At 44.9% G+C, this 19,689-nt stretch overlaps 1 protein-coding gene across 2 annotated transcripts in view; it reads left to right on the forward strand.

The window, feature by feature from the left end:
• ube3c (ubiquitin protein ligase E3C) overlaps positions 1 to 19,689 on the forward strand; it is a 32,959-nt gene that overhangs the window by 6,369 nt on the left and 6,901 nt on the right. For both annotated transcript variants that reach the window (XM_086102129.1, XM_086102128.1), the window contains exons 12-21: positions 4,969 to 5,055; positions 5,846 to 6,003; positions 6,091 to 6,317; positions 7,992 to 8,096; positions 8,190 to 8,277; positions 9,912 to 10,009; positions 10,419 to 10,551; positions 12,410 to 12,657; positions 16,877 to 17,089; positions 19,461 to 19,649. In XM_086102129.1, coding sequence (XP_085958255.1) covers positions 4,969 to 5,055; positions 5,846 to 6,003; positions 6,091 to 6,317; positions 7,992 to 8,096; positions 8,190 to 8,277; positions 9,912 to 10,009; positions 10,419 to 10,551; positions 12,410 to 12,657; positions 16,877 to 17,089; positions 19,461 to 19,649 — 1,546 coding nt within the window. The remainder of the gene's footprint in view (positions 1 to 4,968; positions 5,056 to 5,845; positions 6,004 to 6,090; positions 6,318 to 7,991; positions 8,097 to 8,189; positions 8,278 to 9,911; positions 10,010 to 10,418; positions 10,552 to 12,409; positions 12,658 to 16,876; positions 17,090 to 19,460; positions 19,650 to 19,689) is intronic.

Genomic DNA, 19,689 nt, shown 5'->3' on the forward strand with positions numbered 1-19,689 from the left:
AAACGCCTCAACAGGAAAATATTGCCCCGAAGATTGGATAAGATAAGATACGAACAGTAAAAATATGGACTGCTACTCACAGCTCCGAGTTTCCTGAACGCAATATAAGTCATAATAAAACCTTTATTAGTCTCGCAATGGAGGAATTCCCGATTCACAGCAGCAAAGTTATGAAAGGAAGAAGTAGAACAACTAAATATAGGAGCTGCTGGAAAGGCAGCCACTCACGCGGCGCCATTTTGAAGTCAAAATGACAAAAATAACACAACACAACACATAAGACACAGACAGTCGTGCAATCTTCACCACTTTTCTGCATACACTTTGTTGAGGAGAGGATCAAAGTGTCCTTTCACCAGTGGGTCAGAGACGTCATGCTGAAAATGTGCACACGTCGGCTACAAGCTAAGTTTTGAAAGCAAACGCGAAGCTATAGCGTCCATTGACGAAAAGAGATGAGTTGACTTCTCCCGTCCCACGTAATCCACTTCAATTCCAAGCCGCGACTCCCAGTTCCAAATCCGCATCGGCGCTCCGCGCTAACGCTCCTTTCTTCTCATCGTCGGCTCCTCAAGCCTTACATCCATCCGGCCGCGGACCGTTCAACAGCACCCATCTCTCCGCTGAACAAAGCGGGGCTGTGAAAAATGCTGCCCATTACAGGCGCAAGACACAAGCGCCCGGGGACAGTCCAGCAATATAGTTCTAGCTGCTCTGCCATTGGCTATTACCGAGCATCTTCCTGGCATCCCATTGGCTCAGAGGGACCTCTCTCATATGTGTCTTATGTGTGTCGATAGATAGATATGAGTTTATGCGGCGTCCTTGTCATTCGCCCCGCGGGCCATGAGGCGTTCCGATGGTTTTACGTAAATGCGAATCACTCAGAAAAAGTGTTAATCAGTCGGGCGATTGCTCACGATGCTGATGTTTGCCTCTGATATTTTCAAAAGATTGTTTAAAGCCGACAAAAGCAAACGTCCTCGGATCAGTTCTTGACAAAACGCCAGGCAAAAACCCCTTTTGAGAGAGAACATGGACTAAAGCGAGCAAAAAAGGATGAGGACGCAGTTAAAAGTTAAATGACCATCATTTTTATTCTTTGTTTTTTTTTACATGATGCACAACTCTCATTTATTGTGCACTAATCTAACTGTAACATGTATTTCTTCCATATTTTGATGCATTGTTATGCTTCATAAAACATTTATGTCAGAATTTTGAGGGGGCTTGGAACGGATTAGGGCATTTACATGGAAAACGCGTCTCTGCTTACAAAATGTCCTAGTTAAGAAATTTTCTTCCAGAACATGTCAATTTCGTAACTAGAGGTGTACCACTGTATTGAGAAGTTAATGGACGGCCAGCAAGAAAAACATAGTTTTGTTTTTTTCTTTTTTGTGTAGTAGTAGCAGAAGCTGACTCAAAATGGAGGCCTCTAAAAAGTAGCATAACCTTGTGAATGATGACAAAAAGCAATTAGTAGCCAGCCGGTTACTCCATTCCAACGGTGGGTTGTAGCAACTAAAATATGGAGAACATTAAGCTAAACGGAGCTTCAACTGGAAAATAAGTATCGAAGACCATATTTGGTCACTTAACCCTTTCAGGGACAGCGGTTACTACAGTGGACAGTTTATCATCTCAAAATGGACCCTTTTTGTGTTTTGTTTTTACATTCCACCGATCTGCTGTTGCTAACGAGATAACTGACGATGATGGCAACGACCCGACTATGTTTCCATGCTTAAAATTTACAACACGAACAAGGCGGTTGACTCATAATTGGAGATTTTGGCCTCTTCGGGAGAATCTCAAGCGCCTTCTTTTAATGCCCATCTTTTTTTTTTTTTTTTTTAAACGGCGTCCCTCCTTTTCTTCCCGCTACTTTTCCCATAAATCCTGCCGCTTCATCTTCCATCATTATCGGATATCTGTACAAAATAATTAGCTCACCCAGGAAGATTAATCACTGCCGGAGTGGACGGGATAGCTTTACAAGAGGCTAAGGGGAGCAAATTGCATCCCGGCCTTGATTTACTGTGCTGATCCACTGAAGGAGGGTGGGGGATGAGGGGGGGGGGATAGAAAAAAAGTGGCTTTCTCAGTTGGTCTTGCCAACCGTACGCATTTCTTTTTCATAAATATCCGCAAAGTCAGAGCGCGATTAAAACCCGACTCGGGACCTCTAATAGATTTCAATTGCTTTTCTAATGATCCCCTCGCCCGTCTTGTAATGCCATTTTGATGGTTCGCATTAGATATTTACTGTCGTTTAGCGATGTGGCGCGACGCGGTGGGGGGGGGGGCTGATGACGGTGCAGGTTCTTTGGGACGCTTGCTGTGATTTTGTTTTGATCGAGTTTGGTCGGTGCGATCGTCACTTGGGATGGAAATAATCCCACCGAGATTCCTCATCCAGTGTGTTTTTTTTCCCTCCACCTTTCACCCCCTTTTGACTTTGTTTATTATAGTTTCATTCCGTGATTGAAAAGGGGGGTTTTGTGGGGGATCCGGCGGGGTGTAAATCAGCATGTCAGTTGGCATTTAGTGCTTTGTTTCCCATTTCAATCAAAACACTCACGGAGCTTGTTATGAGCCCGCCGCAGCACTCTCCTCCCCGAGCTTCTCTCCAGAGCCTTGTCGCGCTGACAGATGGCGCGTGGCGGGCCGCCGACCATTTTTCAAGGCCGCCTTATCGAGCCTTGGGGTCAGCTCCAAGTTAGGGGGGTTGGCGGCGGACGAGGGGGGGGGGCGTCATTTGAATCGGTTGATTGGAGACCTGGAATTTAAGCTGCGGCGTTTGGATGAACGCATGTTCTTGCTTCCCGCAATATTTGCCGCCCTGTCAAAACAAAAGCATCCTCGTCTAGACAACCCTCTTCATATGTGAGGTGTTTTTTTTTTTTTTTTTTTTTGACAAATCATTTTCAAAGCTTTTCCATTTTCAATGTGACCTATTAAGTCCATGAACCACACAAGCAACAAAGAGAGGGCGAGGTAAGAATAAAATAAGCAATTGAGAGAATTGTACCTGGGGGTGTGGCTGTGTTAGGAATCAACCAATCACAACTCATCTTGAACGTTAGGACTGCAATTCACGATTATTTTAATAAATTCATCTGTTGATTATTTTTCGATAAATCGGATTAAAAACACTTTTTTAAAAAAATTCCATCGATTTATCCCAAAACACGACATTATTTCCAACAGTCAGTGGAGAAAATGCACAAACATAAAACAAAAATGATTCAGTGAGTGGTTTGGTGCATCATATGTCAGAAAACCGGCAACGATTGGGATTGTTTTGAAAGAAAAAAAAAACGAATGACTGCAAATGTTTTATATTGATTGAGCACAAAGATGACCGCGGTCAATGCATTTTATGACATTTTTTAGTCAAGAGATCCAAATTACACATTTCTAGATTAATTTTCCTAATCCCACTTTTTTTTCTCGATCATGTTCATTTTTTGTAACATTAATATGATAGCAATAATATATGTGATGTCGTACATTTTTTGTCACGAATATGAATTCAGAGTTAAATTCAGCAACAGGTGGAATTTTTTTTTTTCCCCCACAAATTATGCATGGCAAAATCCATACAGGTCTTACAGGACAAATTTAAAACCAAAAAAAAAGAAAATCTCAAAAACCTGATGTGCTTGAAAAAAAATGTGATATTTTTGAAATCCGCTTCAAAAATTTGTTTCAGGAAAAACAAAATTTCTGATTCAATTTCGCTTGTTGATCTGCTTCGATTAAGGAGTCCAAAAATCGGATTTGCTGAGGATTTGAACCATTTTAAATTCAACAACGTCCCTCAACGATGCGTTGTTTCTCAAAATAGTGTCCGACATTTTGAGAATTGACGAGTTGTCGATCAATCGATTGGGTGTTTGCACCTGTAGTTGAATACAAGCATCACCTAATTGCCACCATTTGACCCTTTCATGCACCCTGTAACCTCCTAACACAATCAGCTGTCCACTGTAGGAACAGCTGCGCCTCAAAGGGTGAAAGTGCCTCTAAAAGTTCGGCTGGTCAAGTAGGCTTTTCGTATCATTTTTGTTGCTTTCGAACAGACACCTGATGTTTTCTGCTCAAAGTGACTACTTGAAATTTCAAGCACCTTGACTAAGCCCCACCACACACACACACACACACACACACTAGAATAATAAAAGTTATGGAATGCAAGTAATTTATATGTGACAGTTGACTGAGAGGTCCTAAATTTGATGGAAGTGTCTTCAAAAAAGGTCTTAAATTTGTCTGCAGTTACTTTGTATTGTACGCGGGGGCTGTTGGCCTACTTAGCACAGTATCGTCACCTGCTCTTGCCCGCCGTGTGAAAAGCGATGCAGTTTAGGAGCTTCCACAAATACACCGACACACACACACACACACACACACACACAGAGGCCGTGAACAAAGAACCGTTTCGCACCTCTGCGCCACAGCCTCGCTACTAAAGGTGAGGTATGCGGGGCCCTCCTCTGTGTTTTATCATGCAGTTCCCCGCAAGCGTGCGAGCGCGTTTGGCACCGTGAGGTCACAGTGAGGACCTCACCGCCTCCTTCTCCGGCCTCCATTGTCTTGACATCCCTCCTCGGCCATTAAGTTAAATGGGGGCTCCAGCAGGAAGCCGCAGAAGGCTGTTTATGACCCCCCCCCCCCCCCCTTTCGCAGCAGCAACTAGTTTACTAATGGAAGGTGCCTCGCCAAAATAAAGCTTAATGGCTAATTTCATTTCCTTTTGGAGAAAGGGGGAGGCCAAGAAGATTCCACGTTGGCAAACGGCATCATTTATTTATCGCGTGTCCTCGCTTAGTTAACGGGGCGCACAAGCTGACGCATCGGCGGAGAGTCGTTTTACGGTTCTTCCCGCCGGGTTGTCAGAGCGCCGAATGATGACTGTTGACATTGAACGCAACCTCCCCTTCCTCTTTTGTTCCCCTGCAGACTTCTGTACAGTTTAGCCTTCAACGCACGTTTCCTGCGGCATCTCTGGCACCTGATCACCTCCGTGACGACCAAAATGATTACCGGGTGAGCTATTGCAGATTAACCCTTTCAGGCACCCTGTAAACCCAGTGGTCCCCAAACTACGGTTCGCGGGCCGATTGTGGCCCACCTCTACATTTTGCTCGGCCCCCTGAACAATACCAGAGATGCTTATTTTTTGTTGTTCTTGTTTTTTGTGTTTTGTTTTCCCCCCCAAGTCTGGCCATGTGATCGAGACTTGTACATGCATAGAACGGAACATTCTATTCCACCCTTCTGCAGTCTGTGCCCTATCGTCCCCCCCCCCCCCCCCCGCCCCAAAAAGTTAATAAATAAATAAAATCTGCAATGCAACCCTGTACAATAATAAAAAAAAATGGATGAATGGCGAAAAGATTAGGTAAGAGAAAAAAAAAGATTTGTTATTATTTATTTCATAAATTGTGCCTGTCAAGAGCCCCCAAAATGGTGAATATCTGGTTGTGTTCAGCTTTTTGGAAAACAATAAATGTTGATGTCAAGACACTTCTTGCGATCATCACACTTTTTGTTCCAAACCGAATGTGGCCCCTGTCAGAGAAGGGAAAAGTTATTTGGCCCTCACAGGAAAAAGTTTGGGGACCCCTGCTGTAACCTGATACCACAATAAGCTGTCCACTGTAGTAACCGCTGTCCCTGAAAGGGTTACGCAGTCATATTGTTGACATCGTTTAAGCTAAACTGCCCTGCGCTGCCGATTCTGAGCAGCACCCTGAAATCTACTTGGATGAAAAATCTTAACGCACGCATCCTGGAGGGGAAATACCACGAAACTTCATGTCTTCTTGTCCCTCAGCTCCATGGTTCCGCTGCTGCAGCTGATCTCGAGAGGCTCGCCCATGTCCTACGAAGACTCCAACCGCATCATTCCGCTCTTCTACCTCTTCAGCTCCCTCTTCAGCCACTCGCTCATCTCCGTGCACGACAGTGAGTTTTTTGGACACGAAATGGAAGGTACTGGTTCTCCCCACACACGCCCCACTCAAGAAAATATTTTTTTTTCCCAGTCGTCGCATTCAAACAAAGCTTGCACTTCAACAGGTCAGAGGCAATCGTCCATGATGCCTTTCACCCTTTTGGAGCTGGTGACTCTCTCCCGCTGCTTGAGGGACGCGTGCCTGGGCATCATCAAGCTGGCCTACCCCGAGACCAAGACGGAACACCGCGAGGAGTACATGGCGGCCTTCCGCAGCGTCGGCGTCAAAACCAACACGGAGGTGCAGCAGCGCATCCAGGCCGAGCAGAAACACTGGGTGCAGCTCTTTAAGGTCACTTGCGTGGATATTCTTAAACACACAGACACGGGTGGCAAAAGTACATGATCCTATTCATCATTAAATTGTACATTCTTTGTCCTTACTTAGAAGACAATTGCGTACCCGTAATACCAGATTACTGTCGTCTGGATATATTTCGAAAGCGACGCTAATCGGCGCCTTCTGGACAGCTGTTGATTTATTAGGAAGGACATTTGCATGAGTGCATTGTCAGGGCTTCGCTGCGTGGCGAGTAACCAGGGCATTGGTGGAAATCGAGCATAAACGAATGAATGGCCACATACCGGGAGGAGCATCTGTAACGGCTATTTACGTAAAGGAAATGAGTCAGAAAATCTCTCTGTGTCTCTCTCTCTCTCTCTCTCTCTCTCATTCTGCATCTCTTGCTCTAATTACGCGGAAAAGTGATTACCTTGTAGCCAGCTGCCGAATGTAGAAAGTGACCGCCCCCTTTTACGGAAGGTGGGTGAATACCTGAGAAGCCGGCTAGGGGGGTTGATTTTCATAAAAGATTGTCTCAAAGGCCTCTTGTCAGCTAAAACGACCCATTAAAGAAGTGGGGAGCAGAGAAAGTGCATTTTCCAAATTGAGCGCTGGGATTTACAGTCGCTTTAACGCCGCTGACCCCTAACACGCTAATGTTTGCTTGGTGTCATCAGCCGTCCCTCCCCATCTTTTATCGCCACCCATTGTCGAGCTATCTATTTAATTGAAAGAAGCTAATTGAATGAAAATGATCAACTAAGCTTGTATTAATATTGCTAATGGAACTTTCTTCTTGGCCATGTTTGGAGAACCATGTCATGCCGGAGTTTGGGAAAGGCCCATTAAGGCTCGCACTTAACCCGGGCGGGCTGATTAAGGAATGCTTATTCATTCTGGGAGTCAGGGGCTAGGCACACTCCAAACCCATCGCCGCGCTCCATTTACAGCATTTTGCACTCGCTGTTATTGCCGACGCCGCACGATTGATTGGCGGCTTATGAAAATGACGCTCTTTAGGGGAGAACTCTGCAATTTAGACCCATTCGGCCCGCGCGTTAATATGGAAATTGTCCCACCGTAACTGTTATGACGGGACATAAGAACTCTTAGAAGAGGTCTTTGTGCAGTGACGCCAAACGTGGCTGTGGTTTGTACCTAAAAATGCCAGGAACCTTTCGTTCTTGATACTTGGTAGTTGACTGTCGCGTTGTCTACTGCCACTCGCGTTGGAAATTTGCTGTGGAAGTTAAAATTTAAAAAAGTGAATTGTGTCTAACTTGGCCTTATGAAAGTCTGCTAGCTTATTGCTAACGCACAATGCAAAATGCCATCGATCGGCTTATGCAATTAGCATCAATGATCTGGTTCCTTTAACCTGGAAATTTGAACACAGAGGTGCAGCAACACATTTAGACAGACAATCTAACAATACTCACACAAGCCAAAATGTACCGGCTACCAAGTCTGCTCAAGCACGGTTGAAAAAGCCTTTTGTGAGGACAGTTTAAAGTGACCAACAAAACAGTCTAGTTCAGGTTTTTCAGGGAGCCCGTTGGCTTAATTTCTTCATTCTCAAATTGCTTTTCTCCGCTATATCGCCCTTTCACTTATGTATCCCCCCTCCCAAAAGTCCTCCCATTTCTTTCATTCCTTCCAAACTTTTTGCTCGTGCTCCACCAGGTCATCACTAACTTGGTGAAGATGTTGAAAGCTCGCGACATCCGACGACCTTTCTGCCCGTCAGGTCACTGGCTCTCTCAGGAGGTCAACATCCGAGCTGACAAGGTGCTTCTTGGTTCGCTAAAAAGTCATTTCATTCACTGAGTTTGAAAATGGCCCGCAGTGATCGCGGTTGGTGTCGCTTGCCTCCATGTTCAGGTCACTCAACTCTACGTGCCGTCTGCCCGACACGTGTGGAGAACGAGAAGGATGGGCCGCATCGGACCCCTTCAATCAACACTGGATGGTTGGTGCAAGTTATTTATTTCTGTATTTATTTATTAAAACTTATCGTGAAGACTAAAGTTAACTTTAGTCACCAGGGTGCCTGAAAGGGTTCATGTGTAAGAAAAAAAAATCTGAAAAGAGCTAATATTGGCCAATTAAATCAGTCAGGCCATTAATCGGTCAGGCCGTAATGTTTTGAAGTTAAACTGGAAATACACATGAAATAAACACTTCAATTCAGGTTTAAAAAGAAATAGAAAAATAGCAAACTTTGACTTGACAGGTCAGTCGAAGGATCCCCGCAAAACCTTTAGTGCCATTCCAGAATGTCAAAATGTATCCCCATAAAATTTTGGGCGGGTCATTCACTTGAGCATCGTTGCCACCTATAGGCTGGGAGGGGAATAGCAGAACAATTTCTTAACAATTTCCCCGCTCTATCTCTCTCGATTATGTCATCTATAAAAATATGTTAATTGTTGCAATGCATCATATTAAGAGTCTCGTCGATGCTAAATGCGGAAACAGAAAGGCCTCTCCGATAGTAAGAAAAGAGGCCTTCCCAGGTGTACGTGCGTGCGTGTGCGTGAAAACAAACTGATAACAATGTGTGTATGAGCTGCCTAATGTCACTCCCAGACTGTATGGCTTCCATCCAATTAGCCTGAAAGTACCTGCTCAACTCGGCCACATCTGCTCCTGCTGTTTGCTTGCTCCTTTTCTCATTTCCTCAAATGGACGTCCTCCCCCGCCCACCCACAACCCTCATCGTCCTCCCCCGAGCTGATGAACGAGCGACGTATTGACCACGCCGACAGAGGCCGTATTTCTCCTCAAAGATGGAAACCTGATGGCCAAATGCAGATCAGACTGACTTAATTGAGCAGAATAATTGAGTCGGAGTGGAGGTTAAGTGAGGAGTTTTGCTGTTGTGGCATTCCCCCCCCCCCCCCATTTTGGCTTCACAGGCGGATGGACAGCTCAGTTTAATGCTGGGGTGGAGAATCTCCAGCACGTGGGCCATATACATGTACTACATCCATCTATCCATCTTCCGATCCGGTTTATCCTCACAAGGGTCACGGGGGTGCTGGAGCCTATCCCAGCTGTCTCCCGGCAGTAGGCGGGGGACATCCTGAACTGGTTTCCAGCCAATCACAGGGCACACAGAGACAAATAACCATCCGCGCTCACACTCACACCAAGGGACAATTTTGAGTGTTCAGTCAGCCTGCCACGCATGTTTTTGGAATGTGGGAGGAAACCGGAGTACCCAGAGAAAACCCACGCATGCCCGGGGGGAACATGCAAACTCCACACAGGAAGGCTGCAGCCAGGATCGAACTCATGACTTCTGCACTGTAAGGTCGACGCGCTAACTAGTTGATCACCGGGCCGGCCCATATAATGCATTATTTTAGTTAAAAAAAAAAAAAATAAACCGCATATTTTACTAAAATAATAACAAAATATAGAGATTTTTTTCCACAAAATATAGAATTATTTTTCCTCATTTTTTGTTTTGCTGCGTTGACTACGCGCGCACACACACACACACACACACACACACACACACACATATATATATATAAGGCCGGGTGAACGTTTATTTCAGTGGCAGATTTCTGTATCTTCCCCTCCCTCTCCTTCCAGTGGGCTCTGAGCCGCCACAGCTGTCCGTGTCGGAGGAAAGACATCTGGCCATCCTCACCGAGCTCCCTTTTGTTGTTCCCTTCGAGGAGCGAGTCAAGGTAACAACCACGCTACCCCCATGACGCTTGTTTCAGCTGGTGCGGAAAGCTGCGCTCAACTCCCAAAGTCAAAAAATAAAAATAAAAAAAATGGCTGAAACGCACCGGAAAATAAGACGCAAAATCATTCTGACGCTAAAGCTGTTATTCAAAGGTCTTAAAAATGTCCTCATGTGTGGAGCCAGCTGACAAGACAAATTTGAATTGAACTGTCGTAAAAGTAACTTTTAACACTGTTTGGATTTAATCTGGCGCCCACATTTGGTGAAATCCTAAATTTCAGCTAAATGGCCCTCAAAAGCTCTTAACAATGGTGTCCCATTTTGAGAATGAACCTTTTCTGTGTTATTCTAATTTTGAAGATGCCACTTCAGTGGTGTTGATTAAACGTTCCAATGTGGCGGTTTAGATTTTTCAGAGGTTAATCTACGCCGACAAGCGAGACGTACAGGGGGACGGGCCCTTCTCCAACGGCATTGTCGTCACCATCCGACGTAACTACATCTACGAAGACGCCTACGACAAACTCTCGCCGGAAAACGGTATGACCGTATTCCAATTATTATCCCCCCACCCCCTTTGCCGCCTACGACAAGGTGAAAACTGTTGCTTCGAATTCCATCTGGCAGGACAGCGCTGTAAACATTCACACTATTTCGAAAACTCTTGTTCAGCCCTATAAAATCTTTATATGGAGGATCGAGGTAAAAATCAAGGTTAGTTGCCCCCCCCGCCCCACTGCGCCGCATCTTGTATTTCAAGTGCGGCACGCATAATCGCGCTTTGCGATTATTCTAATGGAAGGCATAAAAGGCGGAATCAATTATTTTAAGTCACCTCTTTTGTGTTTTCAATTGAAAAGGCCACCCGAGCAGGCCCCCCCCCCCCCACCCCCTTCACTCTGATTAAAAAGAGTAGTAGGCTTGAAGGCACGATCTATATCATTTATGCGTCTATAAATTCTAGCGACCCGATTTACCGACTTGCATTAATGATTCTGAAAGATGACCATTTATGGACGTTGATTAGAATATCCTGCGGGGCACATGTGCTGGCACTGGAAGTGTTTGTGAAAAATAAATGTCGGGGGGAGGGTGTTCAGTGTAAAAATATTTCGCTTATTTGGATATTTTACATCGTGTATTGTGAAGGAGTGTGGTGGATTAGTGGTTACCACCTCCGCCTCAGAGTTGGAATCCTGGCTCAAGCCTACCAATGTGGAATCGGGCTATTCCAGATTCCTTCCACATTCCAAAAACACGCACGTTCGTTTCACCGAAGACCAAATTGTCCAACGTGTTTCTGTTTCGCTATACAGTGGTACCACTACTTACGAAATTCGTTGGTTCTGGAAGAAATTTCATAACTCGGAAATTTTGAAAGTAGAGACGCGTTTTCAATGTAAATGCCCTAATGCGTTCCAAGCCCCCCAAAATTCAGACACAAATGTTTTATGACGCATAATAATGCATCAAAATATGGGACAAATACACATTACAATTAGATTTTTGCACAATAAAAGTTGTGCATAATGTAAAAAACAAAGAGTAGAGTAAAGAATCAAAATGATGGTCATTTAACTTTTAACTGCATCCTCGTCGTGTTTTTTGCCCTCTTTAGCCCATGTTCTCTCTCAGAAGTGGTTGTTGCCTGGCGTTTAGTCAAGAACTCATCCAATGCTTCTGTCGGCTTTTAACAATTCTTCGAAAATGTCCAAGGTAAACATCAGCATAGTGAGCGATCGCCCGACTGGTGAACACTTTTTCTGGGTGACTCACATTTACATCAAACTATCAGAACACCTCATGGCCCGAGGGGCGAATGACGAGGACGCTGCATCGACACCTGTCTGTCTATCTACACACATTCACACATACGGTAGAAGTCCCTCTTAGCCAATGGGATGCCAGGATGATGCTCGGTAATAGCCAATGGCAGAGCAGCTATAAGTATGTTGCGTTCAGGAAACTTGGAGCTGCGAGGAGCAGACCATACTGTATGTTTACCTTTCGTATCTTGAAATTTCTTTCATAACAAGAGGCAATATTTTCCTGTTGAGGCATTTCGTAACTTGAAAATTTCGTATGAAGAGATGTTACTAAGTGGAGGTACCACCGTATGTGCGTTATGATTGGCTGGCATCCAGTCCAGGCTGCACACCCACAAAAAAACAGTTGGAATAGGCTTCAGCACACACGGTGACCTTCATGAGGACAAGTTCCGTCGAAGATGGACGGATGGATATTGTAACGGAAAATTTACAGGATCGGCCTGCTTGCCAGATGTGATTCAACGATCATATCTTTTAGTGCAGCAGCATGTGGTTCATTCCCCAAGATTATTCTCCCTGCACTCTATTTCAAGTCACTGTCAATAATTGCTTGTAATCGCTAAAATTAGAGCCAGACTTGAAGAAAAGAATCCGGGTGCACCTGCTGAACGCCCACGGTCTGGATGAGGCGGGTATCGACGGCGGCGGGATCTTCCGCGAGTTCCTCAACGAGCTCCTGAAGTCCGGGTTCAACCCCAACCAGGGGGTCTTCAAGACCACCAACGAGGGCCTGCTGTATCCCAACCCCGCCGCCGAGACACTGGTGGGGGAGTCCTTCGCGCGACACTACTACTTCCTCGGCAGGATCCTGGGGAAGGTGAGTCCTCAAACATTCTGTCTCAATTTGGACGCGCGACTTGCAAAGATTCGGGATTCCCAAACTGTGGGTGTGAAGGAAGGCTGGCGCGTGGCTTCAAAAATTCGGGTTGTACGAAAGACGTGTGAGCTGTTCTCTATCCAGAGAACTTGCAGAAGCCTGATTTAAGAACCACGGTGAAATTTCAATCATTGCCAAAGCTGCCCTTGCTGTTAATTCTAGAAACTGCAGTGTTTGGGGAATTTGTAACTTTCAACAAAAAGTCAGACGGAAGTGGAGCCTGATTGTTTGCCTGCATTTGTTTGTTGTTGTTTTTTTTGGTATTGTCGGCTCCAGTCAAATAGTTTTAAATCATCCTTTAAAGCGTGTGCTAGTTGATCAGAATACTGTCGAATACTGGAGGACTCTCATCGCCAACCGAGACGAATGACGTACATCACGAACAAGAGGTCGCTTCTCAATTGGGGGTGGGGGGGGGGGGGGGTCCATTAGCCGATGATTCCCATTCTCTTGTTTGTGTAGCCGTCGCCGTTTTGACTGGTCCTAAATCAGTGCGCCGGCATAGACCGGGCGCATAAATAAGTGCTGAAAGCATGTGCTAATAGCCTTTTGATTTGGTTTACAGTCACGAACATCCAGCTTTCTCCTTTACATCCAACTTTTTCTTTTTTTTTTCTGCTAGATGTTCGAAATTACTGTATGTTCGAAATGCGCTTTCTTACATACAGTAAATTACCATGAGAACTGCAAATTTCCCCAGCGTGGGAGAAATAAAGGTTATCTTATCTCCTCTTCAAAAAAGGCGAATGAATAAAAGCCAGAAATTTGTGTGGTGGATAGATGCTGCGCTACCTCATGAAGTTAAAGTTTGCATGTCTTGAAAAGTTAGTGAAAGGCCCATCTTGTAGGAAAAAAATATGCTTCATAACACAAGACTCCTCTCCGGATAATTTTTTTTCCGAGATAAGTGAACGGACACGGTCAAATTAGGCACGATTACCGGTTTAGGTAAACATAAAAGGCACTTATCAGAGCATCAATTTTGTGTATTCTCTCCATCCACCCCCCCTCCCCACCGCCCGCCACTCCTCTCATACGCCAACGCTAATGGTTGTGGAAATAAATGTGGGTTTGACTTTCAATTAACCCGACTTCAAGTTCCTCCCACTCTCCATAAAAATGGACGTCTGAGCGGCCATTTTGAGCGGGGCCCGTCGGTATTTGTTTAGTGGTCGGGATAAAAGGCAAAGCCTTTATATAGATTGGGATTGCATCACCGGCGCGGCTCAAAGGACACGGGAGATTAATATAGTTAATTAATGTCGGAGGCGTGCCATTGTTGCGGGGAGGTGATGCATTACAGGCGTGAGTGGCTTGTCTGGTGGGGGTACTCACCCAAATGGGATTGAGCATCACAAGCGGTGGCCGCTCGTCATCCTTCTTCCTCACTTGTCGACCCGAGTGACAGGCGGGAAGATTTAAGGCGCAAACATGAAAACAGGTTCCAGTGAAACCCCCGGTTATTGCGGGGGTTGGTACGTTCCGGAACAACCCGCAGAAGATCAAAATCTGAGGCAGCGATTTTTTTTTTATACTGTCTAATTCGATATAGTCCAATCCCAGAATGCTTTTAAACATATTTACATTGATGAAAACACTCTTAAACTTTTCTAAAGTTGTTCTCCCTCTCTATGCAGGGGTGCCCACACTTTTTGAGCATGCGAGCTACCGTATTTTCTGCACTATAAGGCGCTTCGGAGTATAAGGCTTACCTTCAATGAATGCCCCATTTTAAAACTGTTCACATATCGGGCACACTGCATCGCATAGAATAGAAGCGACAATAGTGGCTGCGGTTGCGATATGCATCCACTAGATGGTGCTATGCTAAAGGGAATACAATAAAATGCAGCTTTAATTAGGTAGAGCCTTCGCAACCGCTGCAGACTGTAACAAAGCAATGAGAACACATAGGAGAGCACATAAAACAGAATCATTGTAGTTTTCCATCATCCATCCATTTTCCGATCTGCTTATCCTCAGAAAGGTCGCGGGGGGTGCTGGAGCCTATCCCAGCTGTCCAGGACTAGTAGGCGGGGGACACCCTGAACTGGTCGCCAGCCAATCACAGGGCACACAGAGACGAATAACCATCCGCGGTCACACTCACACCAAGGGACAATTTAGATCTTTCAATCAGCCTGCCATGCATGTTTTTGGAATGTGGGAGGAAACCGGAGTACCCGGAGAAAACCCACGCAGGCACGGGGAGAACATGCAAACTCCACACAGGAAGGCCGGAGCCGGGATCGAACCCACGACCTCTGCACTGTGAGGCTGATGCGCTAACCACCCATTGGGCCGCCCATTGTAGTTATATTTGGATATAAATAAAGATGCCTTGCGTTGCATTTGCCGTTATGCAAATGTCACAGACAGGCTATCGGAAATGAGTCGAGATTTTGTGGAGTGGTCAACATCTGCATATTCATACTTTTGCCAATCACAAATCTGTTTTTTGTTTGTTTGTTTGTACTTCTCCTTCATTCGTCACGGAAAAAACTTTTTTTGGTGTGTTTTTGCGCTTAGCCCGAAGCAATTACGGTATCGCATTGCCGCCATCTTTTGTGGCACAGTATCAATCTTTTTTGAGAGGGTGTTAATTGCGTGCACGGTCGTTATAAAACTTCAAACAGGTGCTGCTTCGAACACACACAACATGCTACTACTACTACTTGTCTTTTTCATTTAAAAAAAACAAAATTGTATTGAATGCGCCTCTTCAACTTTTTTTTTTTTTTGCTCCCTAGCCGTGAAGGTGAATGCACCGAGCTATGTAGGTAGCCCCCCCGACCCCCACCCCCACCCTTTGACAGATGCTGATGCCTTTTAAAGGCATTATAATTTTATTGATCGCTAATGTTGTAAATTAAGCCATTTATTTGGCAGCCAAGCGAATGCACCTGCAATGTTGTTGCCGTTTATTCCACCTGATGGTGCCTCGATCTGCGTTAATTGCGCTGCCACTGCACTCACTTATATTAAAACGCCCGCGGGGGGGGCATAATAATTAATTCTGAACGTCTCCAAGTCATTTTGGCACAATTTCTGGCAATAAACACTCGTGAATAAAGTAAGTGGTGTCGGGGCGAGGGGTGGGGGATGCGATGAGGTTTTTTTTTTTTCCCCCCTTCCTTTTCCCATCTATAAACTTAGCCTCTTCCCGGCACGAGTGTTATTGATGGCTTTCAAGGGGCCACGCGGCACATATGGTCCTCAACGAGCGCTCGCCACTGCCGAAATACTAAGTGGATTATTTTTTTGCATCCAAAATAGACAATGTTTGAAGTTGTGCAATTAACCCGTGTTTAGAAAAAAAATAGCCATGATTTATGACTCGGCGCCTGTGTGTTTAAGATTCATGCATTATGGAAATCGTCTAGATTTATAATCCATTTAGCTGATGCGGTCAGGGTTTTAGCGCTATCATTTATAAAGAGCCGCATATTTTAGCATCTCTGATGGGCTCCCTTTTTTGGGGGGACGATTCCACTACATTAGCTTTGGTGATTTTTTTTTTTAAATGAGTCACCTGCCCACCGCCGCTTCTTAATGGTGTCTCGGGTCAAGGTGAGAATTGGCATTTATAAAAGTTTTAGATGGCCCGAGCGGAAGCCAAGCGCGCTTTGGATGGATTGTGTTGTGCTCGCCGTCACGCTTGTTGCGCGAGCAGATTTATGATCTTCACACCAAAAAAGTCGGCGAGATTTGATATTTTGCGCCACCTGTTTGAATCCGTTGGGACTTTGAAATTGAGTGTTTGAAAGTGTTTTGTTTTAATTATTTATTTTTTTGATAGTGTCATCACGCACCTCACACGACCACCAAAGCAATTCCCGATTTTCTTTTTTTTTTTTTTAATTAAATATAATTTTTTTACAGTGTGTTTACTCAAAGTCCCTGTAAAGTGATAATGTCTTCTAAATTTGCCATCTTAAAGAGGAGTGTTGTGAACAACTCTGCCAAATTGGACTGATTAAAAAAAAAAAGTAGAAAAAAAGCATTCTTCAAAATCTTGAAAAGTCAAACTGTTGTATTTGCTCTCAACCGCTGCAGACGCATAAAAAGGCAAAATTTATATTCCGTCTAGAAAAGAAAAATCCTGAAAGAATCGGCATTTGTGTTTCTGAGACTGGATGTGTGTGATTTGGCTCCGCAGGCTCTGTATGAAAACATGCTGGTGGAGTTGCCCTTTGCCAGTTTCTTCCTGTCCAAGCTGCTGGGCACCAGCGCCGACGTGGACATCCACCACTTGGCCTCTCTGGACCCGGAGATGTACCGGAATCTTCTTTTCCTCAAGAGCTACGAGGGCGACGTGGAGGAGCTGGGTCTCAACTTCACCGTGGTCAACAACGATCTGGGAGAGGCTCAGGTGACACATTTCCTTGATCTATAAATTGCATGATTTTGCAGGTGGCCATAAATGTCACTTTATCAAAATGTTCTTCACGGCGCAGACACGATACAGTGTATGTTTGGGCACCCTCGCTGTAAACTGATCACATGATAAGCTGTCCACTGTAGTAACCGCTGTCCCTCAAAGGGCTAATGTGTAAGAAAAAAAATGAATCGTAAAAGAGCTAATATAGGCCAATTTAATTGGTCGGGCCCTAATCCTAATTATCAACGTTTTCTCAGTGTGTGTTCAGGATTTGTCAATTACTAGTTTCCTGTGAAGTGGTGCTTTGGTGCCATCTTATAGTTCACAAAGTCACATTTCGATACCATTAAAAAATGATTTTCCATGTGTTTGAGCGCTTTTTCAGCGTCATTGGCAAGAACGCACACAGTCATCCTGTTGACCGCCCCCCCCCAACCCCCCACCTTGCACCACCTCCTCCCGAAATGATCTCAGCACGCCTGACAGAGGCAACCGGCATCTACGAGGCACGTCCTGCTCCCGATGCTAAGGGATCCAGCCGAGAACTGTTTACTCTGCGCCTTTAACGCGTCTTATTAGCTCTCGTCAAACAGCGCCTGAAAATGGCCGAGTCGCAATGCGGCCTCGGCAAACACGATAGGGGGGGGGAGAAAACAATTTGCGGAAGATTAGGCACACACCCGGGAGCAGCCTGCCCTCCGTTTGCACCCCAGCGAGAGCAAACGGCCAGATAAGAGCCGTAATTCTTCTACATTAGCAAATAATCGCGCTCTCTGCCGTCCGGAGGGACCACCCCCCCCCCCCCCCCCGAAAAAATCAGAGCAACAACTTTCATTCCTGTATAATCTGACTAAACAGTCTTGTGAATCTTATCACGATCCGGTTTTTGTTTGGACCACGTCAGAGAGGCCCCGATTCAACTCTGGTGTAATGTCTGACTGGTGAGTTAATAACCTGCCCAAAGTGTCTCGGCCACAAGAGAAATAAGAAAATGCAAAACACTTTTTTTTTTTCTCCAAGAAATCATTTTAAGATTTGATATGCACATGTAATTATTCATACAGTCATCAAGATTTTGAGTTGAAGTGTCTCCCTTAGTTTCTGGTTTCATGTTGAGGGGGATTTTTATTATTATTTTTTTTTGTAAAGACCTCAACGCCATCACATTTTTGAGCTTGGAAATGCTTGTTTCGATTGAGTTGACGCACCACTTTCACCCAAACGCACTTAATTTTTTTTCTCTCTGCAAATTATAACATTTGATAACATTATGTTATCTTAAAATTGTGGTCTGGAGTTAAAATTGAAAAATTGAATCATGATAAGCTCCTTTTCCAAGGTATCCTTTTAAAATTTTTAAAGCAATGCAACATCATATAATTTTTCCCCCCATTTTTTTTTTTTTTTTACATATTAGCACTTTCCATTTGAACCCCAATTTTTCTCTGTTATAAATACTTCAGGGCGAATTTTTTGTACACCACTGTGGTAAACCTTACGGTACAAAAGTTCATTTATTATCTATATATTGTTCTTCTATTGGCCTATTGATCAGTTATGAGACTTCTACTCTGCCAAATCTTGGAATAGGCATCAGCTGATTTTTTTTTCGTATTTGCTCAAGAGGATGATCTTTAAAACTTTTTTACCCCCTTACTTTCTTTCCCTTGAGCATACACCCATTCAAAAAAACAAAAAAACCCCATCACTCTTCATTTCGACCCGGTACAAATAAATTCGCACTTCAACCGCACACCTCACAATTTCTCCATGTGCTTAATCAACGCGTTCAAACCCGCGCCTATTACAAGTACTGTCAAAAGTGACAAACTCCATGCGCTATTTAGCGGCGAAAGACGCTTGTAAAGCACACCGTCGGCCGTCGGTTGTTCTCGTCCTCCCCGCAGACATTATGATGTCATCATAAACTCGCCTTTATGAACCGCCGTGAGCACGTTTTATCAAGCGCTAACTGCTCTAAAGCTAATGAAAATGGAGCTCGGGGCCAAATTGTAGGGGAGCAGATGTTCATTGGCTGCGCTATATTTAGCTGAGCACTTAACCGCGGGCACTCGACGTGGGGGTGGGGGGACACCTTTAATCAGAGTGCTCCAGGATAACGTTTTAATTACCTCTCTGTGATTGAGTTCCATCCGCGTCGCACGATTGCCGCCAACCCCTCTTTCGTCATGGTTCGCTATTCATGAGTTCATGTTGTTTTTGTCCCTGGATGCCACAAGATGGTGCCCAAGCTTAGCCAATAGGAAAGTAGTCATTTATCCAGGAAGTACAATGAAGTCCTTTTTTTTTTTTTACGAATTATTTTTGTTGCTGATGATATGGCACACAAATCTGCGCGCAGGTGGTGGAGCTAAAGCTGGGCGGGAAGGACATTCCCGTCACCACGGCCAACCGCATCGCGTACATCCACCTGGTGGCCGACTACCGGCTCAACAAGCAGATCCGGCCGCACTGCCTGGCCTTCAGGCAGGGCCTGGCCAACGTGGTCAACTTGGAGTGGCTGCGCATGTTCGACCAACAGGAGATCCAGGTGGCTGAAACGTCTAAGGGATTGCCTTGTGTCATTCCTG

The sequence above is a fragment of the Hippocampus guttulatus genome, chromosome 21, assembly GCF_054856545.1.
Source record: "Hippocampus guttulatus isolate MCC_2025c chromosome 21, RoL_Hgut_1.0, whole genome shotgun sequence".
Classification (NCBI taxonomy): domain Eukaryota; kingdom Metazoa; phylum Chordata; class Actinopteri; order Syngnathiformes; family Syngnathidae; genus Hippocampus; species Hippocampus guttulatus.